Raw genomic sequence first — 23,129 nt, forward strand, 5'->3', positions numbered from 1 at the left:
AGTATTGTACAGTCTTTCAATATGGCTTAATTTATTAAAATGCATCGAGGTCCCCTCCAATTCTCTTTATGACACACACTTGATAGCTCATTCTTTTTGTGACTTTAATGCTCATTTCTTATTATAATTAAATAACATTCCATCATATGGATGAACTGTATTTTGTTTATCCATCCACTTATCGAAGTATATCTTGGTTGCTTTCAAGTTTTACATTATGAATAAAGCTTATGGAAAAATTAAAAAAAAAAAAGACAGAGGGCAGAGATGGAGGCAGATTTCTATCCCCTCTACCATGCCAATCCCTCGCCACAGACCGGGTCGGCATTCAGGGTGATGCAGGGGAGGCGGCTGGTGGGTGCCACACACCATGCTGAAGGTTTGCATGCATTTCTTGGTCCAGTTCCCACAACCCATGAGGGGTCAGTACTCTTGAACCTATGAACAGAGATGGAAATGGCTTAGAGAACTTAAGTGACTGCGATGTGATCCCAGGTCTGTCCAGATCCTGTATTATTTAATAAATTTTTTGAAGATTAGTTTATTTATGCATAGAAGAACTGGGGTACAGGCCAGAGTTGCGGGGGGTGAGAGGATTCACCAGAGACAGAGCAGGGAACAGAATAGGCAGATCTACTGAAATACACTGCTGAGGGGAGAGGTCTGCTGTGCCATGTGGGTAGCTCCCTGGCCGGGGATTGACCTCGTACTGCAGTGGCTGCCGATAGCTTCATAGTGCTGAGACTTAGCCCCCTGCGCCACCAGGGAGATCCTGTATTATAACAGCCTGTGTCCAGCAGTGGGAATCCAGGCAAAGTGATGTCTTCCTGCTCTGTTCTGTTCTCTGTTCTCTTCTTCTTAGAGAGAACAGAGATCTCGCTGAACCCATTATCCAGCTTCACCTAAGAGCAGTCATGGCCAGTTACAGTTTTCTCTCCTGCCAGGTCTGGTTTGGATCACAGATCCACGACATCTGGTCTATGGCAGCCTGGTCTTGTTGGATTATTAATGCTTTATTAAGGATCATATTTAACTCCTCCAGTCACCTTTGCCATCTCTGATCCTCTAGCACAGGTCTAGGCCCCATTAGCCTGGTTTTGCAGCAGGGCGGCCCCAGAGCCGGTCTCACGCAAGGCAAGGAGGCTGCCTGTGCCGCCAGCGCGCCCTAGTGGCCGCAAACGCAACGTCGCAAGCGTCCATCCGTGGGAGCCTGGTTGAGGGAAGTGGCAACCTGTTTGGCTCCCAGATAAGGTCCCAGGAAAGTGTCTTCCCCACCGCCAGGGCTTCCGCCAGACACACAGTCGTGGACCCAGGCTCCCAGGCAACTTGGAGGGCTCAGAACATGACTGTTCTGGAACCAGAGCTGCTTAGCACCTCTAGCTCCCACATCCTTATTTGCCAAACAGGGCCATTAGGGGATGTGATGAAGATACATTGTTTGTAAAGGTTTCCCCTCAACACAAATGCAGTCCTCTTTGGAAGAAAGACACTTGAGTATCTCTGATTTACCCTCTCCCTTCTTTAGGAATACTTGGAATAATAATAATAATAATAATAATTATTATTATTATTATTTACCTGGAATTTTTCCACGTGGGAATCTGTCTTCTCTCCCCCTCTCATGTTATTCAACCATGCATTTACATCAGCATGGGCTCACGGATACTTATTTAATACTTTGGGTTGTGATCCAGTACCACACTAGTTGTTACTCAAATTGTTCCATCTCTGGTCACTGGGTTCTCTCACTTGGCACCCGCCCCCCTTTGACACCCCACCATCAGCCTGGCGGGGGTGGGGGAGTTGAGTCCCTTGTGAATTTTTAAAAACAAAAAATTTGCTTTGCTATACTTTTCCATCTTGAGGTGGCAGATTCAGGCCCTCCACAAGAAGGACGAACTGGGGCAAAAATCATATGAGGCACTGTGGGCATAAAATCTGAGGACACCAGGAAAACTCAGCAGTCAAGATCAATACTTTAAGGAAACAGTTTTAAAAATGAAAATTAGATAAGATGCAACCTATGAAGCTAGCCACAGCCACTGCAGCACAATTTCGATCCCCGGCCTGGGAGCTACCCACATGGTGCAGCAGACCTATCCTGTCTCACCCACTGCTCCCCTCAGCACTATTTCAGTCAGTCTGCCTGTTCTGCTCCCCACTCTTTGATGAATCCTCTCATTCCCTGCACCTCTGGCCTGTACCCCAATTCTTATATGCATAAATAAATAAAAATTATTTTTTTTTAAATTAGAGACTCAAAGAGATATTTGCTTCAGTGGCATTACATTGGGAGCTGTGAAGGGAGTATTCACACCCCAGAAATCAGCAAAGGCTACAAAGGAAACTTACTGCCCTATCCCAATTTTGCCAGCAAACCACCCACAGTTGCCTGGGACCCATATGTTGCCCAGGATGTGTCCTGCTCGGCCACCGGCTCGCAGAGCTCTGCTGCACCAACCAGCCATGGCCTTCTCCACCCACTGATGCTTTCTTTCTAATTCCCATGGCACCTCTTCCTGGAAGCTTTCCCTGATTTTTTTTTTGCCTACCAGCCTAAAATTCTTTCTCACATCACTATCCTCATGCAGCTGTCCTTGTATTTTAGCCTGCCTTTCTTTTTCGTCCCTGTAAACTTCTTTCTCGAATAATACTTTTTATTACAACTATAATTCATGCTCATTATAAAAAAATTCAAAGTGAGGAAAAAACGTACAGTACTAATGATCCCACTTGTCTCTCCAGCAGTGACTGCTGTCCCTACCCTGGTGTACATCTTGCACACATTTCCTCCTGCACCTAGGTGATAATTATCACTTCTAAATGGGTTCATACTATATGAATTCTTTTATAACGGCCTTTTACTTACTAGACTGTGCTAATCCTTCCATGGAAATAAGTGCATTTTATCTAAGAGCTTTGTTGAAAAATCTGTATAATGTTCTACTCTGTAGCTACATTATAATTTATTGATCCAAAACCCCAAATTAAACATCTAGATTATTTCCAACAGTTTACCATTGTGACTGGTCCTGGGCTCAGGATCTTTGTTCTCAAAGCCTTCGGATATAGTTTTGTATATTTCCTTAGTATAAATCACCAGAGTGAAGACTTGTTGGACAATGAGCATGTTTGGAATTTTTATTCCCAATATTTTTCTCCGGGCAGGTGCACTTCCCCCGCCCCCCCCCCCATCACATCTTCTACAAACTTTAATTTAGAGTGCATGTGTTCTTCTGAACCGGGCTATTTAAAAATTATTTTTGATGTTATTATTTACTACAATGCTTTTCCCATTTATTTGGTGCCTGGAATCATTCCCTGTGGCAGCTGTGACAAATGACAAGGTGGCTTTAAACAACAGAAGTGTGTTCACTCACAGTTCTGGAGGCCAGGAGTCTGAAATCAGTAGCCCTGGGCTGAAATTGGCTGCACTCCTTGCAGAGGCTTGGGGGTGAATCAATTCCTTGCCTCTGCCAGCTTTTGGTGGCTGCCAGAACCTCTTGGCTTGGGGCCACATCACTCCAGCCTCTGCCTCTGTGTCCCTCTTCTGCTCTCAGAGGGACACTTGTCACTTTAAGATCCACCGAACTAGGGGCCTCCTGGTAGTACAAGGGGTTAAGTCTCAGCACTTGGAAGCTATGCACAGTCCAATCCCCGACCAGGTAGGTGACCCACATGGAACAGCCGACCTTTCTTGTCTTGCCTGCTGCTCCCCTCAGCAGTGTATTTCGGTCAGTCTGCCCGTTCTGCTCCCCATTCTGTCTCTGGTGAATCCTTTCACCCCACCCCCACCCCGCACCTCTGGCCAGCACCCCAGCTCTTGTATGCATAAATAAATAAACCTTAAAAAAAAAAAGATTCACCCAGTTAATCCAGGAGAATCATTCTGCATTTTTAATTTAATCACATCTGAAAAATCCTTTTCTTGCCATATAGGATAATATTCACAGGTTCCAGGGATCAGGATGGGGTTATCTTTTGAGGAGGGGGCACGATAATACCTTACTGCAACGTCGTTGAGGGAGAAAAGCAGGTAACACCATCCTCTTCCATAAAGCACATGACGACAAGCTCAAGACCATCATGTGTATGTAGGTCTGTATGGGATTGTCTGGAAGGACGCACTCAATTGTTGACTCGCTCACTGAGGGTGAAGTGGGGTGGGCAAGGATGAGGGAGATCACGCCACCCTTGACACCCAGAGGCTGCCTTGCTCCTTTGTGTTGGTCACAGGCCAACACCAGGCTGCTGTGTCTGGGGTCTCTAAAGAAAGAGAGCAAGCTGCCTGTCACTCCCAGCACAGAAACTCACTTGCTGTGAGACGCAGGTAAATCACTTCATCTCTGGGCCTCAGTTTCTTCAACCATAAAAGGAGCTGAGTTGTTGGGTCTCCTGAGGTTATTATGAGGAGAATGAGGTAACTCTTACTGTAGACCTGGCCCACCATCGGCCATCTTAGCACCACCCTCCTTGTCCTCTCTGGATGGAGAAAAACCGCTGCCCATTTGTAGGGTCTGCTCCGTGAGGCCTCAGTCCTTGAGGCTGGCAGCCGAGGGAGCTACCCACCAGCAGAAGCCTGGCCCACAGTAGGACTTGAGTACTTGTGCCTACAAAGTATGTGAGGACCCCATTAGCCTGCACACTTACTAACCATTCACACGCATACCTCCATATTTATCTGTATAAGTTGGAAAATCCCATAGTTCCTGGCTGTGTAGGGCCTTGGAGTAGGCCCAGTAGGTCCTTGGAGGTCTGAGGGGACTTGAGTCTAGTTATAGGCCTAGAAGCGCTGAGGAGTAAGGTGGGCACAAGTGCCTTCCAAGGGGAGGGCATTGCCGTTTCTTCAGACAAAGTGTTTCCTTCCTCAGAAATCAGTGAAAGGTCAGGTTTTACCTACAGATGACCTGGAATATTTTTCTTGTCTGGTGAGTATGGCTTCTCTTCTCCCTCCTGGCTGTATAAAGAATGTTTATCTTCACTGTTGATTCTGTAAAATGTCACTTCTAACCCAGTATGTTTGCTTCTTAGAATACCAGATGAGGTGTTAGTAGTAAATTAACAACCTTTCCCAAAATGGGGCACTGCTTAGCTCACGGCGGGTCTGGGCACAGACAACAGCCCCCAACTCAGACACACAGACATATTCAAGTCACCAGCATTCCGGCAGAGGAAAGCAATGAACCTCACGTTTCCAAATGAACTTCACCTTGAGCACATTTTTTTGGGGGAGTTTCTTCTATTGAACTAGGATTGAAGAAAACATACCTTGAAAAAAGCAAACTTAAAAAGCTGCAATGGACTGACTTGAAATTTGGGGATTATTTTTAGCTATTTGCTAGATAATGGAGACCCAAACCAATAATTTCCTAAATATATTAGGTATGTGGCTTCTTATGCTACACTGAGGGACTGTCATGGCAGCATTGACCTTCCTGCCACATCCCCCACCTGTCAAGCTTCCCACAGCTCACCTGTTGTCTGAAGGTTCCCCTCTTTGTGGGGTTTGTCAGCTGCTCTCAGAAGCACCCTCCTTGAACTATTTTAGGCCCCATGGAGTCTGGCATTTAATGGTCTGGGAGAGCACTCCCACTCTGCTTCTTTAGAAATGGGATGTATCCAGCTGCCTGGGGCTCTAGGCCCCTCGCCAGGTGGTGATGCCTCTTTCTCAGAAAGCAGCAGGCTTCTCCACCCGACTTTAAAATGTCTCTGGAATGATGTGAATCATTCGGATTTTCCACCCAAGGCTATGAATGATCATTTTCATAAATTACAAGAACTAACATGCCAACATCCAGCTTGTGGGAAAGGATGTCTACTTCAGTACTTTTGCTTTTTTTGTTTTTGCTCAGATCCTGCTCTCCATCTCCTCTGATTCCACCACTTCTCCCTTGGAAAGTGTAAATGTGTGCTTCCTTCAAGCACATATTGCCTGCACAGCTTGTTAACAACCCCTGCCTTCTGATAATCCTCTTCAGTACTTAAAACTTTATGCCACACATCCTTTCTTTAGGTAATTATCTGTTGACTTTCTAAAGCATTCATATCAAAAATACCTTTGAGTGTCCTCCCTGGTGGCCTAGGGGTTAAGTCTCAGCACTATCATCACTACGCCTGAATTGGATCCCTGGCCAGGGAGATGACCCACGTAGGGCACAGCAGACCTCTCTTATCTGGCCCGCTGCTCCCCTCAGCAGTGTATTTCAGTAGATCTGCCTGTTCTGCTCCCCACTCTGTGTTTGGTGAATCCTCTCACCCCCACCTCTGGCCTACACCCCAGTTCTTCTATGCAAAAAAAAGAAGTTAAAATAATACCTTTGCATCTACTCCACATCTTGCCGTGTATTTAGTGAATGATTATTTATGTAAATGATGTTTCCAGTAATGAATTTAAATGATCACAACCATGATAGAAGAAACTGACTTCCTTTGCCAAAAACACTGCCCAGACCCTTAGCATTATAGACCATTATAGCATTATAGACCCTAGTCATGTGAAAAATACACAGAACTGGGGCCTCCCCGGTGGCGCAGCGGTTGAGCGCTGGGTTGCGAAGCTGCCCGCGGCCTCTGCGGCGCCAGTTCGATCCCCGGCTGCTCCCCGGCCACCGGAGGAGGGTCCCACATGGCACGCAGACCTCTCCTGCCGCCCGCTGCTCCCCTCAGCAGTGTACTTCGGTCCTTCTGCCTGCTCTGCTCCCCGCTCTGGCTCTGGTGAATTCTCTCACCCTCCCGTGCTTCTGACTGTACCCAGTGCATGTATAAACAAACAAAACATGCCTCTATAAAAAAAAAAAATACACAGAACTGTGCTTTGAAGATTAGTCTTAGAATGAGTCAAGGATTAAAACCACCAAGATTAAGTTCAGTTTACAAAGGACGACACTTGAGCAGGTAAAACTACTGCAGAATTGCCAAGGTGCAGGGTACTTAATGCTACTGACTTTAAATCTGGAGATTGCTTTGGTTACTCTGGAAGCCAAGACTGTTTAAGTCAGGATTTGGGGGTCAACACAAGTAGGTCCTTAGTAAATTAGTTTCATGGCCTTATTATTAATGCAAGTCCTTTTATATAAAGCAGCACAACACTCAGGTTACTTGAAAATGAGCAACTCAGCTGTGGGCCACCAGTGACCACAGACACGAAGTAAACTGCCAGCGAGTCTCTGCCCGGGTCATTCATAGTAAAACTTTATTGAACAGAAAACCCAGCAAAGTTTTCACCTCTGCAAAGTTCCCCTTGGTTTAAAGTAAAGCACTGCATTTTAAAAAGCATTTATACATTAAGTCTTTCCTAGAAAAGTCCTGCTAAAACATGTCTAGCAATTTCATTGATTATATAAAGTAGTACACTTAGTGTAATTTAAACATTCCAACAGGAATCAAATCGTACCAGCAGAACCATTTCTGCATCTATGACATCTATGTACACACACACATGCAGACACACACATCTGGAACAGCTCCTCAGGCATAAACATGCAACACTAGTGCCTTCTACTTACAAGGTCTATTAAACTACAAACAGTATATATTAAAGCTCTTCAGAATAAAGACATAAGAAGCCTTGAGCGTTTTTTTGTTCATCAATATGTATCATGGCTTCATGTCGTACTTTCTGCTTTTGTTTGGCCACAAAAGCACATCATTCTTATTGGCTCTTTTCCTAATTCTGTGCCATTGCCGCGTCCGGGTGAGGACAGCTATCTGGAGTCAGGTGATCCAGTCCATGCCCATCAAAGTCTCTAACAGCCAGTGAGCAAACACCGTCAGTTTGCAATGGCTGGGGGGCCCTCTGGAAGAAGAGAGGCAAAGAAAGTCTTGAAGACGAGCCAGGCTGTGCTCATAAATGAAGGGCTGGTCTGCTCCTCCCCCGGCACATCCCTGTCTGGAGGGAGATGGTTGGGGTCCTCGATTTCAGGATCAGGACCTTCCTGTAGGTGACAAGACACAAGGAGAACACAATCAGGACTGTGATAAAGAGCGAATAATTTTAAGAAAGGCAGCGTCAGCCCCTGCTTCCTTGCCCTATATACAAAGCAGCTGGGCAGGCAGGACCTCAGTGAATGGTGTTGGGCTGGATGGAGCCCTTCTCCTCAGGCCTCCAGGGCACAACTGTGCCGGAGACGTTCTCAGCAGCCTCCAAGGTGTGACATGCTACAGCCATCAGACACTTGAGAAATGTCCTTTACATATGCCGTAGCACATATGACAAAGACCTGATAGACTTTATGGCACATTTAATGTTTTAAAAATAGCTATTGCCAGGGCTTCCCTGGTGGCACAAGGGATTAAGTCTCAGCACCATGAAGCCACTACAGCACAATTTCGATCCCTGGCCTGGTAGCTGACCCACATGGCACAGCAGACCTCTCCTGTCTTGCCTGAGCTCTCCTCAGCAGTGTATTTCAGTCAGTCTGCCTGTTCTTTTCCCTGCTCTGTCCCCTGGTAAATCCTCTCACCCCCCAGCACCTCTGGCCTACATCCCAGCTCTTGTATGCATAAATAAATAAATCTTTTTAAAAAAATAGCTATTGCTCCTAGATTAGAAATATTTAAATCTTGAAATATGTGCCCTGATAAAATGGTAAACCACAACACTGGATATCTAAGGACCAAGGACTTGAGAGCCCGGCCTCACATCAAGCTTGTCTGGGTTCCTCCAGAAGTCTCATACCTGTAAGTTATTGTTGGGGTCCTGATTCACAGCTTCATGAAGCGGACCATCATTTGGGAAGTTCTGAGCCGGCCTCTGTCTGAATGGAAACCACCCGACATGATGCCTTCAAAGGAAGCACACGGAGGTCCATCTTAGCTGACATAACAGTGAATCTAGAGGTCATTTGAATTAGGCAAGACCTGGCTCACTCCCCTCCCCCATTCAGAGCATCCTGACTAGAAGTTCAGGGTCAAGCCTGTCTGCAGAGACATTCCATCACACCCCTGGCTCAAAGTCCTTGCTGGCCTGTTAGGCTCTTGCACTCAGAGGCTGGGTTTTAGCTGCCTCTGCTTGCTCAGAAACAAAGGCAGCACCTGGCGCATAGTAACATGCTTAAGTTCTTGCTCATCTGAACTAAACTTTCCACTTGAAAACCTGAACAGAATGGGGAAATTTTGTACATGCACACAAAGCTGTGGTTATAATGCATGTAAGATATAAGAGTAAGACCTAAATTTGGTCACTTAAATATATGACTGTAGAGACTACAGAATGTAAAGAATCAACTACAAGTTTTAGTTGGCAAATCTAATTAAACCCCAATCTTAAAGCAAATGTGACAAAATATTAGCATGATTAATTCTGGACATATGAGTACTTGTTATTTTATTCTAAACATTTCTCCATTAAAACAGATCTTTAAAAACTAAAATAAAAATGCATTTTTACTATAAAGAAAAGATTTCTTCTTTAGGTTTTAACCACAAGCAAGGACATGTCATCTAGATGAGGGTTTCCCAATGGACACAACTGACATTGCTGGGCTGGCTGCTTCCTGCAGCCACTGCCCTGTGCCCCGCACGGTGTTTAGCAGCATACCTAGAGTCCACCCATTAGATGCCAACAGATGCCACAGTAGTTTGTGACCATTAATAATGTCACCAAACATTACCAAAGATCCTCAAGTCAGGAGATGGGGGGCTAGGCATGGTGCAAAATCACCCCTCGGAACACCCATTCTCAGCCGTGCCAGGTCTGTAAACTTTCCCTGGCCTCTCAGGGCTATGCTAACAGTCAGTGCTGACTCTCATCCTGGAAGGCAGCCATAGGCAATAAAGGTAAATAGGACTTTGTGTAACACAAACAGAATATTCTTTTCCATGCTTCAGTATGGCTGTATTATTGAGGCTTATCATAAGCCTGGCAGGTACCTTATATAGAGGGAAAGAAGAGAATGTTCTTCTAGTATAAACGCACAATGAACACACTCTTGCACAACCACTGTAACAGTTCCCTGTGTGGAAAGTGCCAGAAATGACATACTATTTAAATATACTTCCTTCAGTAATGACTGAGGTTGCTCAAAACAGAGCAACATCTGCGCTTAACTTAGCGGCTGTGTAGTGTAATTCATAGTCAAGGGAGAGAACAAGCAGGTGGAACCACGTGCTTACAGGTACATGACCACGGTGGCTCCCATGACCATGAGGAATCTGCTCAGGGACGAGTAGAAGTAGAGGATGCTGAGAAAAACGGAAAACGTGGCTGCCGAATAGGTCCAATCCAGCCAATCTCGATTTATCTCGTCATCTTCCTCCACAATCGGGCCGCCTTGTGCATTCATCCGCAAATTCTGATTCGCCCCAGGATTCACCACCACTTGAGGAGCAGCATTCTGATTGGCTGGCTGGTTTTCGGCAGGAAACTGGTTGTGAATGGGGGCCGGTGCAGGTGCAGAGACCACAGGTATCTCCTGGGCACTTGGTGAGGGCACAAACGCCCCTGATGCAGCAGTGGCAGCTAAACTAAAAAAAAATGACAGAGGCAGGTACTGTGAGAGCAAAGCACCGTGAAGACTGTGGTTCTCATAACCTTATTTATGTAGGGGCCTTCCCAGTTAAGAATTTTAAGTAGGTACACATGGACTTAGTGAACTTCTTTACTAACAGACCTAAAAACAAATGCCTTTTTCTGCTAAGAGAAATCACATGATAAACTTCACCTGAAATTAAACATCAAGGCCACTATAAAAGTGGTAGAGCAGCAAACTAAAAATTTAAACACTTCAGAGATACCACAAAATGAAAAGGAAGTAACACATTCTAAAACAAGTCATCAAACTATGTATCCGATACAAGCATCCCTGCATCAATATATAAATTAGGTAGTGTTACCAGTCACACTCCACTCTGCCCACAGAACCAGACAGAGCAGGCTCTACAGAAACAGACCACAGAGCACTCATTCTAACTCCATTCCTAACTTGCCAGCTAATGTGGATGGATTTCCTCTGCCCCAGGAGCCCCAGCCACACACGGCCTGTGGGGAAGGACTTACTACTGCATGTAGTACTGCCGCGCATAGATCTGCTGGAACCAGGAAAGCTGCAGCCAACCGTAGGTTGTGTAGCCCGAGAAACCAGGCCCCAGGCCTTGGAACGCCAGCTGGGTAGCTTCAGGCCTATGACAGATATTTTTATTTATTTTTAAAGCATATCAAATATTTATCTGGGTAACAAAGGATTATGATATATTGATAAGCATGGAAACTATTGCCAGGACAATGCCACATATAAGATTTTTTTTAAATGTTCCTTTTGAGTTGATTTAGTATGAATAAATAAAAACTAAATTTAAATTACAATCAGGAATGCAACTCAAAGAATAGGCTTTATGACAATCACATGACGGATGGCTGTGTGATATCCTGGTAACATGAGCACACAGTGCAGTGACAAAGTCCTCACATTACAGTCCAGAGCCCACGGGAAAACCACAGCTCCGTGCAGCACTGGCTTCTCCTCATGCCACACTGTGAGGTACGAACCAGCTGGACCTTCTTTGCAGGCTGTGGATCATCACTTGCATTTTTTTTAAAGATTGATTTGTTTATGCATACAAGAACTGGGTACAGACCAGAGGTGCAGTGGTTGGGGTGACAGGATTTCCCAGAGACAGAGTGGGGAGCAGAACAGGCAGATTAACTAAAATACACTGTTGAGAGGAGCAGTGAGCGAGACAGGAGAGGTCTGCTGTGCCATGTGGGTCAGCTCCCTGGCCGGGGATTGAATTCAGGCCATGGCAGTGATAGTGCTGAGATTTAATTCCTAGGCCGCCAGGGAGGCCCAAGGGAAACAGTTTTAAGTGTTTCTATCCAACAATGAATGCAATCATCCATGCACACACCGACAGTCCTCTAATCAAATTCCACACCCAGAGTATTTCTGAAACTATCCCAGTACAAACAGATCTTAATGTGCTGTTTTTGATCATTCAAGAGGGTTATAACACATGAAAAAGAGTGCTTTTTCATGTGCCTTCACTAGCCTGATGATGGCACTGCAGGTATGTGGAATAACTACAGGGTTTTCAGTTACATGCTGAAGTATGTGGGTGTGAAGTGACATGACAGCTGAAGAGGGAACAAATACAGCAAAACCTTAAGCATTACCGGGCCTGGTGATGGCTATGTGGATATCCCTCTACTTCTGTATATATTTGAAATTCTCATGAATGAAAAACCACACAACTCCTTAACCTCCTTGCCTGATCAACAATCAAGTATTAAAATTACTAGGGGCCTCCCTGGTGGCACAAGAGGTTAAGATGCAACACTATGAAGCTGTCCGCAGCCACTACAGCATGAGTTTGATCCCCAGCCAGGGAGCTACCCACATGGCACAGCAGAGCTCTCCCGTTTCACCCGCTGTTCCCCTCAGCAGTGTGTTTCAGTAGATCTGCCTGTTCTGCTCCCTACTCTGTCTCTGGTGAATCCTCTCACCCTCCGTCCTTCTGGCCTACACCCCAGTCTTGTATGCATAAATAAATCTTTAAAAAATAAATAAATAAAATTACTAGGAAAAGGCGAACAGGGGGAGGGGAAGGTTAGAGAATTTCAACATGTAGTCAATAAATTATTTCTCCCCATAGGAATTTTCATAATAAAGTGGTGTTCTAAGAACTATGAAATTCAAACCTCAGAGTATTTAGTCATTTCTGGCTCTTGTGCTAAAGAAAAGCTCTGATTGCTCTAAAGAAATGGCCTTTCTTCCTAGTGCCACCAACACAGTCCTTGGCAGAACATTTCTTAAGCAGTCTCTTCACCTTTTGTCATTCACTGTTACAATAAACAAAGCACATAGCCACTCAGCAAAGCAGCTGCACTGTGCTTACAACAGCTATTTTTTCTGCAGCAGCACTAATTTCCTATCATGAGGTCAACAAAATGCAAAGTACATCCATGTAGGAGGGGAAATGCCTCCACTTTCAATATATGATTCTCTACTTTTTATATGTTTCTAAAAGACTGTGTCTTGGGGCCTCTCTGGTGGCACAGGGATTAAAGTCTCAGTTCTATAAAGCTATCATCAGTCAGTGCAGTCACTGAGGTCTGAGTTCAATCCCTGGCCAGGGAGTTAACCACATGGTGCAGCAGACATCTCCTGTCTCGCTCACTGCTGCTCTTCTCAGCAGTGTATTTCAGTAGATCCACCTGTTCTGCTCCCCACTCTTTCTCTGGTGAATCCTCTCACCGCCCTCTCCCTACCCACCCCTCTCTGGCCTAAACTACAGTTTTTATATGCATAAATAAATAAATCTTTAAAAAAAGACTGTGTCTTGGGCCTCCCTGGTGGCTCAAGGGGTTAAGACACAACCTATGAAGCAATCCGCAGTCACTGCAGCATGAGTTCAATCCCCAGTCAGGGAGCTACCCACACGGTGCAGCAGACCTCTCCTGACTCGCCCGCTGCTCCCCTCAGCAGTGTATTTTGGTCAATCTGCCTGTTCTGTTCCCTGCTCTGTCTCTAGTGGATCTTCCCTTCCCCCACGCCTCTGGCCTGTACCCCAGTTCTTGTATGCATAAATAAATAAATTAAAAAAATATTAAAAGACTGTGTCTAAGAAATTTAAATATATGAGAACTTTAAAATACGTCCCCAATAAAGCAAAATTTTGTGCATTATAAAGTATATGACCAAACAGTATAAACACACTTTATTCTTCAATTGATGGAAATGGTCCACATTCTTTATTATCATACTTACCTGGAGACGTTCTCCCCTCCAGAGGGAGGAAGGTTCCGAAGAATCTCCCTTTGCCTCACACCATCACTTGAGGAGTCCCCAGCAGATTGTCCCTGATTAAGTCCAGTGGGCTGCTCTGTGGACTCAGCAACCTAAATAAGTGTAATACAGGAATATCAGAACAAAGGGTCTGATGCAACTGTTGAAATCCAGCTAAAGGACGATCTTGCTATGAATGTGTATGTCACCCACCCAACCTGTGTACTTGACAATAAACAGATGCAATAATCTAAAATTTGTTCAACACAATTTCAATAAATAAATACTAAAAAATCCTTATTTTTTTCCTAGAGTAACTATCCTGTAGTTTCATTAAAATCTTCTATTGAAATTATCACTGTGAGAAAGCTTACACATGGTGCTGAATTTACTCAATGAAGAAATTAAATCTGCCCAGCAAGATTTATAAATATCACCCAATCAGCAGTTTAAGAATTTGTTAAAATATTTCTTATTTAAAATGTTAAAATATGTTTGGGCTTCCCTGGTGGCCCAAGGGGTTAAGTCTCAGTGCTATCAGCCAAGGAGCTAACCCACATGGCACAGCAGACCTCTCCTGTCTCGCCTGCTGCTCCCCTCAGCAGTGTATTTCAGTAGATTTGCCTGTTCTGCTCCCTGCTCTGTCTCTAGTGAATCCTCTCACCCCCCTCCCCCCACCTCTGGCCTTCACCCCAGCTCTTATATGCATAAATAAATCTTTAAAACTATTAAAAAAAATAAGTTAAATATGTTAAACAGCTATGTTCAGATGTTTCAGGAACCACGTTGTAATGCAAATGTAGAGCCCCTCACCACATTAGAATATAACACTGCGTACTTGAATCAATGCTGTGAAACAAAAAAATATGAGTTTGACTATCAAACGTAAGTCTTTAGCGGTCACCTGACAGACTGTAGTCTTTTCCTATCCAACTAAATAATCACAACGAAAATTTCCAGAGTGAAACATTCACGTTTTTATTCTTTATAAAAAAGAGGAAGCATCTAAGCTTCCTTAGAAGAAACTTGTTAATGGCCTCCCTGGTGGCACAAGGGGTTAAGCACAGCACTGTGAAGCTATCTGCAGCCACTGCAGCATGAGTTTAATTTCCAGCTGCCAGGGAGCTCACCCACATGGCACAGCAGACCTCTCCTGTCTTGCCTGTTGCTCCCCTCAGCAGTGTATTTCAGTAGATCTGCCTGTTCTGCTCCCCACTCTGTCTCTGGTGAATCCCCCCCCCCTCTCTCACACACACACACACACACACACACACCACTGCACCTCTAGCCTGTACCCTTGTATGCATAAATAAATCTTCAAAAAAAAAAGACCCACAACGTGTCTTAATTAGTTCACTTATCTGGACTCAAGGCCACTTCAAGTCAATTCCCACCCCAGAAGGAGGAGAAAGGTGACTCCACTTTTCCACTACAGCACTGATGAAACAGTCTACCGCTATTTAATAAACTCTCGTTTGTACTGGTAACAATTTCTGATCCTAATTTTCTCCAAAGAAAAGGAAAAAGTATTACTTGATAAAAAGGCTAGGGAGCCGCTCTCCTTTGCCCCAAATTCCTTTCTTTCTACCTGAGAGTCTGAATGATACAGCTGTTACTGTCCAAAAAAGCAGACGTTACCTTTGTGCTGGCTTCTGCCATTTTGGAAGGACTCTTCACATTGCACACCAAATGCAAAACATGCCGTTTTTCCTGCTGAAAGTAATAAGGAGCGACTTTAGGACCTGATCTGAACCTGCTTAAAAATATTAAAAAGTTAACATGTTAGTGGTGTACCTTTGGAAGCAAGTCTCTGAGACACTGGTGATCCAACAACAGCTTCCCAGAATAAATTAACCTCTGGTCCTCTGGGCGCTAGGCATGGGGAGAAAGCAGCACAGGTCAGCATTCAGCCCACAAGTCCCCAAAATCAGGAGAAACTTTTATACAAATAATGAGTATGTGTGGTTTTCTCCAGTATCACAGAAAAAGATTTCTCTTCAAAATCTCCCTATACTAAACTTTTTATTTAGAAAGTGCTTAATTTAAAACTACTGTTGGGGCCTCCCTGATGGCGCAAGGCGTTAAGTCAAGCTATCACCAGCCACTGCAACATGAGTTCGATCCCCAGCCAGGGAGCTGACCCACATGGCACAGCAGACCTGTCTGGTCTCTCTGGTTGCTCCCCTCAGCAGTGTATTTCAGTAGATCTACCTGTCCTGCTCTCCACTCTGTTTGGTGAATCCTCTCATCCCCACACCTCTGGCCTATACCCCAGTTCTTATATGCATAAATAAATAAAAATAAATCTTAAAAAATAAAACTGATCTCTAACATGCAAATAAATTTGGTCTAGTCCACAAAACCCAAAGAAACCTATTTGACTTCTCAACTCCCAGAGGAAATTTCTGTCACCAAATACCCAAATTTTATTTGGGGCTCGTATAATAGTTAACTTCAAAACCTGGTTTGGTCTCAGAGAAAACTCAAAGGTACTTTCAAGGTCAATCTTCACCAAAAACACCTAGCATTGTCCCAAGTAACCTGAAGCTATGATAAACTTAAGTCCTCAGAGATTTTCCCTGGTGTACAAATGCAGCTACAAGGGGGGGGGGGTGTGTGTGTGCCTAACATTTCAGATGACAATCCTGTAAGATTTAGTAACCCCATTATAAGGGGAATCTGAAAATGTCCAAGGTCAGTTGCTGCTAAAAAGGCAAGATGTCAGCCCCTCTTCTTCATTCCAGTGATTTTAAAACCAATGACTCCACACTAATGCAAATCTCACTCTTAACATCTACTTTCATTCCTTTAAAAACTGTACTTAAAAATAACACTCCCAAAGGTATGCACCAAACAAATCAGCACACTGGAGAGCACCACCAACTTGTCAACCCACTCCTGCCACAATAACCAATTACACAAAATGTAGAATGAAGTTGCTCCTGTTAAGAAGCCTGAGACTATAAAGCAAACTGTTTAAAACAAAACAAAATAACTACATCTATTAATCTAAATAAATCAGGATTTTTGCACACTTGCAACTAAAACAAACTACAGAAATATGTTAGATGTTCACAGTTGTTCTCACTGACTGAATGCCATCCACATGAGTATGTAAAATGTTAAGGTGGGATCCCGCATTACAGCAGACTTCCACATTAGAACAAGTTTGAAAATCACAGCTGCCTGTGATTTGAATTGTCTTCCCTCTTAAAGGCCTGAACTGACAATGTCTTTACCCAGGAGGCTGATTTGAAAAAACATAAGCAAACAGCTATTATAAAGCAAGGCTCCTTGCATTCAAAAACAAATGAGTGCTCTTCAGCCCTAATGTTAACACAAATTTACATATCTGAGAGACCTTTCATTTACAACTTAGGGTCTTTATACTTAATAGCAGTGTTGTTTCTCACCAAAGGAAGTCCCTAAGCAATGCTCTCCAAAACACTACCTTTACCAAATGAGGCAATAGAGATGCACCTGCTTCACCCATCTGTGTACCTAAAAGCCATTCTCCCAGCAACAAGCCACCTGGTTTCCTGGAAGCAGCTATGGTGAAACTGCAAGGAGTTCCCAGGTGAGTGCTAAAGGAATAGAAGCTTATTAAATAAATAAGCAAATTTCAAAAGAACAACTCAGAAGGCACTCCTACATCCTTGACAATACGGAACCAAAACCAGATCCAAGCGCTGTCCCAAGTGTAACCCTTCAGATAACAAGGAACATTTCATAATCTTTTCCTGCCCCGATGCCCTCTCCTGTTCGATGGAGAATTACACTTGTGGGCAGCAAAGAACACTGCTGACACTTACATAATCTTAGGGTAGAAAGTTAAATACAGGAAGGTCCGGCTGGCGCCTCAATCACGTGGTGGTAAGGAGGGCGGCGCCAGGAGTGATATTGACAGATGTGTCAACCAAAACAAAGTGAGGAAGTCTCAGTAATGGAGGGGCCAGAGGGAAACCCAGACTGCAGAAGGCGACTCCTTTTGCCCGTCTCCCTTCTAAGTCACTCTGCACCAGAAAGTGCCCTCACCTCCTCCCTGGGACCAAGCACAGGCCGTGAGGTCCAGCGGGACCGGGAGGGGCCCTGGCCGAAGGTGGACAGAGAGAGGAAGAGCCACGTCTGGCTCCTGGGCGTGGGACCTTGGGTACACCCTGCCTGGGCGGTCCCCGCCATCCTCTAGCCCCCAGCCCGGCCTTGGCACCTGCCCTTCCCAGTCCGCTTGGAGAAGCGACGCGCAGAAAACTCACTTCACAGCATCTGTGCTTTCTTATTTCTGGCCCCTGGATGCAACCCTAGCGAGGGTCACCCTGTCCTTTGAGGGAACTGAGGCTTGGAGGGTGAAACGACTCACCCAAGGTCAAAAGGCTGTTTCAGGGGCTTGGCTCAGGGTGGAAGCCGGGTCTGGGGTCTGGGGAGATGGGGCAGGAGCGTGTCGGCCGCAAAGGTTTGGGGACACAAGGAAGTGAGGTGACAGGAGAAGGAAGAGCCCGACAGGAAGGGGGGCGAAGGCGGCCCAGCCGAAGAGGTGGAGACGCGGGGCCGGACGAGAGCGCGCCCAGGACGCGGGGGCAGGGGTGGGGGCCACCCCACGGCCCCGGAGGGGGCGACCCGGCGCGCCCCGGGCGCCGGGGCAGGGCCGCAGAAGGCGAGGCTGCACGCAGCCGGGCGGGGGCCGACGTGGCATCCCGCGGCGGGCGCGAGGAGGCTTTGGGGTGACAGCCAGGGGCAGGGCGGGGGGCCGCGGCCGGGGGGACCCCTCTCACCGGGCGCTCGGGGTAGACGCGGCTCAGGTGGGCCTTGAGGCGGCTCACGCTCCAGCTGCGGTCGCCGCTCAGCTCCAAGTCGCGGTGGCGCTGGTTGGGGCTCTTCACCAGGAGCGTGACGGGCTCGGGCTCCGGCTCCATGGCGGCCGCGCTCCGAGAAGCCAGGCCGTCGGCGTCGCAGTCGCCCAAAACCTCCGCAACGGCGGTTCAAGTCTCTGGGGCGCGCGCCCCCCGCCTCGGCCGCCTTTTATAGGCACCCCGCGCCCGAGCGCTGCGGACAGAGCCCTCTGTGGCTGCCGCCCATTGGCTGAGGGGAAGGCACTGCCCCAACGTGGCCCAATCAGCGCCGGATCCCGGCCGGAGAGGCGGGCCGAGCTCGTGGGCGCGGGCTGATGCAACCCGTCGCGGTTGCGTCACCCCGAGTGCCGGCTGCGGCCCCGGAGCTGGGGTTCGGCGGCCATGTTTGGGTGTGCTGCGCCCCCGCTGCCTCCGCGGCCCAGGGGAACTTGGATCGCTGCTAGCAATCCCTAGCTCGGGTTGCACAAGGCACCTTGCAGAGGGCCAGTGCGGCCCACTCCCGGTTTTCCAGGCTCTGCAAATTGTTCCCTCACAAAGCAGCACCCCCACCCTTTTTGACCCCATATGCCAAGGCCTACTTCCCCTTTCCCTTCCCTGGGGGGCCCGGCTTGTCAGGCGCACAGCCTGCTCTACAAGGGAGGCCCCTTCATCCCTACCCAGGCCTCAACTCAAAGAAGGGCTGGGCGACCCCGTTTGTGAGCCCCCCACCCCCACCCCGGGGAGGCTGCCCCGTGTGCCTTAAAAGGGCAAGGAAGAAGCAGAGCCGATTCTCCCTGAACTGACTGGCGAGCGTCTGTTGCCAACAACCCAAGTGTGGGACATCAGCCCTGGGAATGGCATGCCCGCCCAGTCCAGATCCCACCCAGGGACGCTGGGGAAGGGCTTCCCTTTATAGGATACCAACCTTCCTTCAAGTTGGGGCTGAGACACAGAGGGTAGGGTGCACAGTTTTTGAAAATGTGACCACAAAGGCCTCTCTGATGGAGACACTGCCTCTCTCCCCTCTGTAGGAAAAAAAGATCTTGAAAAGCAAAACGAACTTGGTGCAGGCCCCATCCTTGTCCCAATCCTGTTGGGACAACTGTTTTTCCAGGTGTGTCAGGAGCTTGGCAAGGGCAGGAGAGTAACAGGAGGGAGGCTGCTGTTTGGTTGGTAGGTGTGTACTTGTGTGCTGTTAGAAAGTTGACAAATTTATTGTCTCACAGTCCTAGAAGCTAGAAGTCAGATCAAGGTGTTGGGCAAAGTTGATTCCTTCTGAGTTTTGTGGGGAGAATCTGTCTCTGGTCTCTTTCCCAACTTAGGCTGGGTTGCTGGCGATCTTTGGTGGCACCTGTGTCACCCCATCAGTGTCATCATGTCACATGGTGTTCTCCCTGTGCTAGAGACTTCACATCATTTTCCCTCTACGTGTGCCAGTCTCTGTGTCTCAATTGCCCGCCTTCTTAAAAAGGCAGCAGTCATATTGAATTAGACTCCAAATAATCTCTTTTTTTTAAAGATTTTGTTTTATTTATACAAGAGGTGGGGTACAGACCAGATGTGCAGGAAGGTGAGAGGATTCACCAGAGACAGAGTGGGGAACAGAACAAGCAGACTGACTGAAATACTCTGTTGAGGGGAGCAGCGGATGAAACAGTAGAGGTCTGCTCACCATGTGGGATTCTCCTCGGCTGGCTGGGATTGAACCCACACTGCAGAGGCTGCGGACAGCTTCACAGTGCTGCGCTCAATCGCCTGCACCACCAGGGAGGCCCTAGACTCCAAATAATCTTAACTTTATCATCTGCAAAGACCCCACTTCCAAATATGTCCCATTCATAGAAACTGGGGGTTAGAACTAAAATATCATTTTGGAAGACATAGTTCAACCTATTATAGCTTTAAAGTCTCATAGAATATGGGTGGTTTCTTTTTTGGCTGTCTTTATACCAAGAAGGCAGGTGAAAGGCTTTGGCAATAAGTTGTGCCAGTGCTCAGCTTTCTGTGATTGGGTTTTGTCTGCAGAGGAATGCTCTATCTCTTTCCATCAGGGCTGGTTTCATGGCTGTGAGACCTGGGCAGCCACGCGGGGCCCCTCGCCTGGTTTAATGCTCTGCTGTTACTGCCTGAAATTCTGAACACATTTTGAACAAGTGGCTGTGCATTTTTGCTTTGCCCTGTATCCCAAAAATTAGGTAGCTGGTCCTGCTTTTCATACATTGGGATGGAAGGAAATGACTGGTTATAGTTTGGAATAGTCTTGCAACTAGCTGGAAGCTAATCAACAGGGCAAAGCCTCCTGACCTCCTCTTAGATCAGATAAAACAAGCAGAGACCTTGGAGGAGGTGTTGAGGCAGGAGATACAAGAGCTTCTTGAGAAATTGAGTAAGTCCTACAGCCTGCCTTCCTCCAGCCTGCAGCAGCAACCCCAGGGCCCCTCAGGGCATTTACACAGCAGTAAGAAAGTAAAGGGGTTTTCTTTTTCCCTAGAGAAAAGACAGTCCAATTTCTGCCCAAAGAGATAGGTCTTTTTAAAGGACTTGGATGAATCTGCTTATAGTACATCTAGAAAAACATCACATTAAATCAACAAATGTGGCAGGAATAGAAAGATAAACACAAAATGACCCTGCTCTGACCTTACTCCGATAATACAGCACAAAAATACTAAATAAACGACAACCCGAAAGGGGCGTGGCCAATCAAAACTGATCTTTGGTGCCCTGAGAGTTGACTCACTCTGGGAAATGAACCAGAAGTTGTGTTCCAAGAGACCAAAGAGTTCCAAACAAAATATATCAGATAGACACACACCAAGATGCATAATAATAAATCTGTTGATAATCAATAATTAAGACAGAATACTAAAAATATCAAGAGAAAAAAGGAAAAGCTAGAAGTAAACACCAGTTAGACTATTAGCATATTTTTTCAAGAGAAACATTACAAGCATCAAGGAACTGGAAAGAGATATTCAAAGAACTTAAAGAAAAAGACTTCCATCCCAGAATCCTTCCCCTAGCAAGATTAACAATCAAGATAGAAGGAAGAGTAAGGAGCTTCACTGAAATGCAAAAACTAAAAGAATTTCTCAACACCAAGCTGCATAGAAAGAAATCCTAAAGGGGTTATTATAAAGCAACAGAACAACGAATATTGAGGCAAAAGATACTGAAATAACTTAACGTGGAGGAGCAGGAAAGTAACAATGTGGAACCTAACTGACAATACTAAAAGGTGGAAATAGCACAGGTATCCATCAGTGGATAAATGGGATAAACAAACATGGTCTATCTCTGCGGTGGAATATTACTCAGTCATAAAAAGGAATGAAACACTGACACATGCTACATGGTCATCCTCACAAACTTTTAAGTGAAAGAAGCCAGACTCAAAAGGGGGCATGTTTTAGGACTCAATTTATACAAACTATTCAAAATAGGTAAATTCCAGGTGGAAAGCTGATGAGTGACTATCAGGGTTCAGTGGGGAGTGATTGCTGTGGGCCCAGGATTTCCTTTCAGATGATGAAAATGTTGGGGAGCTAGATAGTGACAATGGTTGATCACATTGTTAATTTCCTTGAACTGCACAAATTAAAATAGTGCTAGTGGTGAATTTTATGTTTATTTACTACAATAAAAAACTTTCCAAGCTTATTTAGGTTCTGGTAACTGCTATTTCCCAGCCTTTCTTTCAATGGCAGGAGGAATCCAAGCCCAATAACTACCACCCTTCCAATTACCCCAAATAGGGGCTTTAGGGTAGGTAAAAGTATCAGGCTTTTCTGCCCTCCCGCCATCAGGATAGATGACGGAACCCTGTGGTCCTGAATGCACGCCTGATGGCTGGCACCTGGAGTAGGGTGTGGGCATGCATAGGTGGGTACATCTGGCCTGAGAGACTGGTTTATAAGGGTGGTGCAGCAGAGTGCGGTGTGGTGGTGCGGTATTGAGGATGGAGGAGTGCAGTGGCATGTACGGAGGCGTTTGGTGACTACAAACAACGGCGAAGATCATGTGGCTGCTGGAACCGTTAATAAACCTACCCTGAATGGGTTGCTTGCGTTGCAGGGGCCTAGGCCCTGGTTGAGCCAGATGGGTGGGTGACATCTGTCTCACCTTGTTATCTTCCTCACCGGTTAATATATTCTTGCCTTTGCTAGTGACTGCAGGGTCAGCTGCTCCCGGTTTATGGTTCTCCCTGACTGCCTGGGTTTGGCTCTAGGGCAAACATGGCTCGGGAGGCCCTGCCTTCCAGGCCTGTGTCCTTGAGCCCAGGTAACCTCAGAGGCCCACTTGTCCTCATTTCATCCACCTGTCCAGTCCTCCTGTAGATATTCTGATTTCTGTCCAGCATTTTATTTTAAAGAGAAAAGAAAACTATTTATTGGAAGTTTTGTTATACCTTTTCATGAACGCGCAGTGTTGTCTTTCCTGTACCATGCTTGTTTCTTTATATTTTTTTCTCCCCTAGCAAAACCTCCAGCTTCCCCAAACTGGTTTTCATGTTAGGTTTAGCATTTAAGTAAAGGTGCACGGACTACAGAAATGGCTTCAAACAAGATTCTTGTTAAAATGG

The 23,129-nt window shown here is 46.1% G+C and overlaps 1 protein-coding gene across 1 annotated transcript; it reads right to left on the bottom strand.

Annotated features, from left to right (window-relative positions):
* Positions 1-7,769: 7,769 nt before the first annotated feature.
* Positions 7,770-18,637, bottom strand: HERPUD1 (homocysteine inducible ER protein with ubiquitin like domain 1; the record flags this gene model as incomplete). The annotated part of the gene is made up of 8 exons (XM_084257462.1): positions 18,491-18,637; positions 15,516-15,593; positions 15,360-15,434; positions 13,704-13,834; positions 10,997-11,119; positions 10,114-10,464; positions 8,678-8,783; positions 7,770-7,934 (listed from the first exon to the last, which is right to left on the bottom strand). The coding sequence occupies exons 1-8, from the start codon at positions 18,629-18,631 to the stop codon at positions 7,770-7,772; spliced, it is 1,170 nt and encodes a 389-aa protein (XP_084113588.1). The 5' UTR covers positions 18,632-18,637.
* Between the last annotated feature and the right edge of the window lie 4,492 nt (positions 18,638-23,129).

The sequence above is a fragment of the Talpa europaea genome (genome assembly GCF_964194135.1).
Source record: "Talpa europaea genome assembly, chromosome: 16".
NCBI lineage: Eukaryota > Metazoa > Chordata > Mammalia > Eulipotyphla > Talpidae > Talpa > Talpa europaea.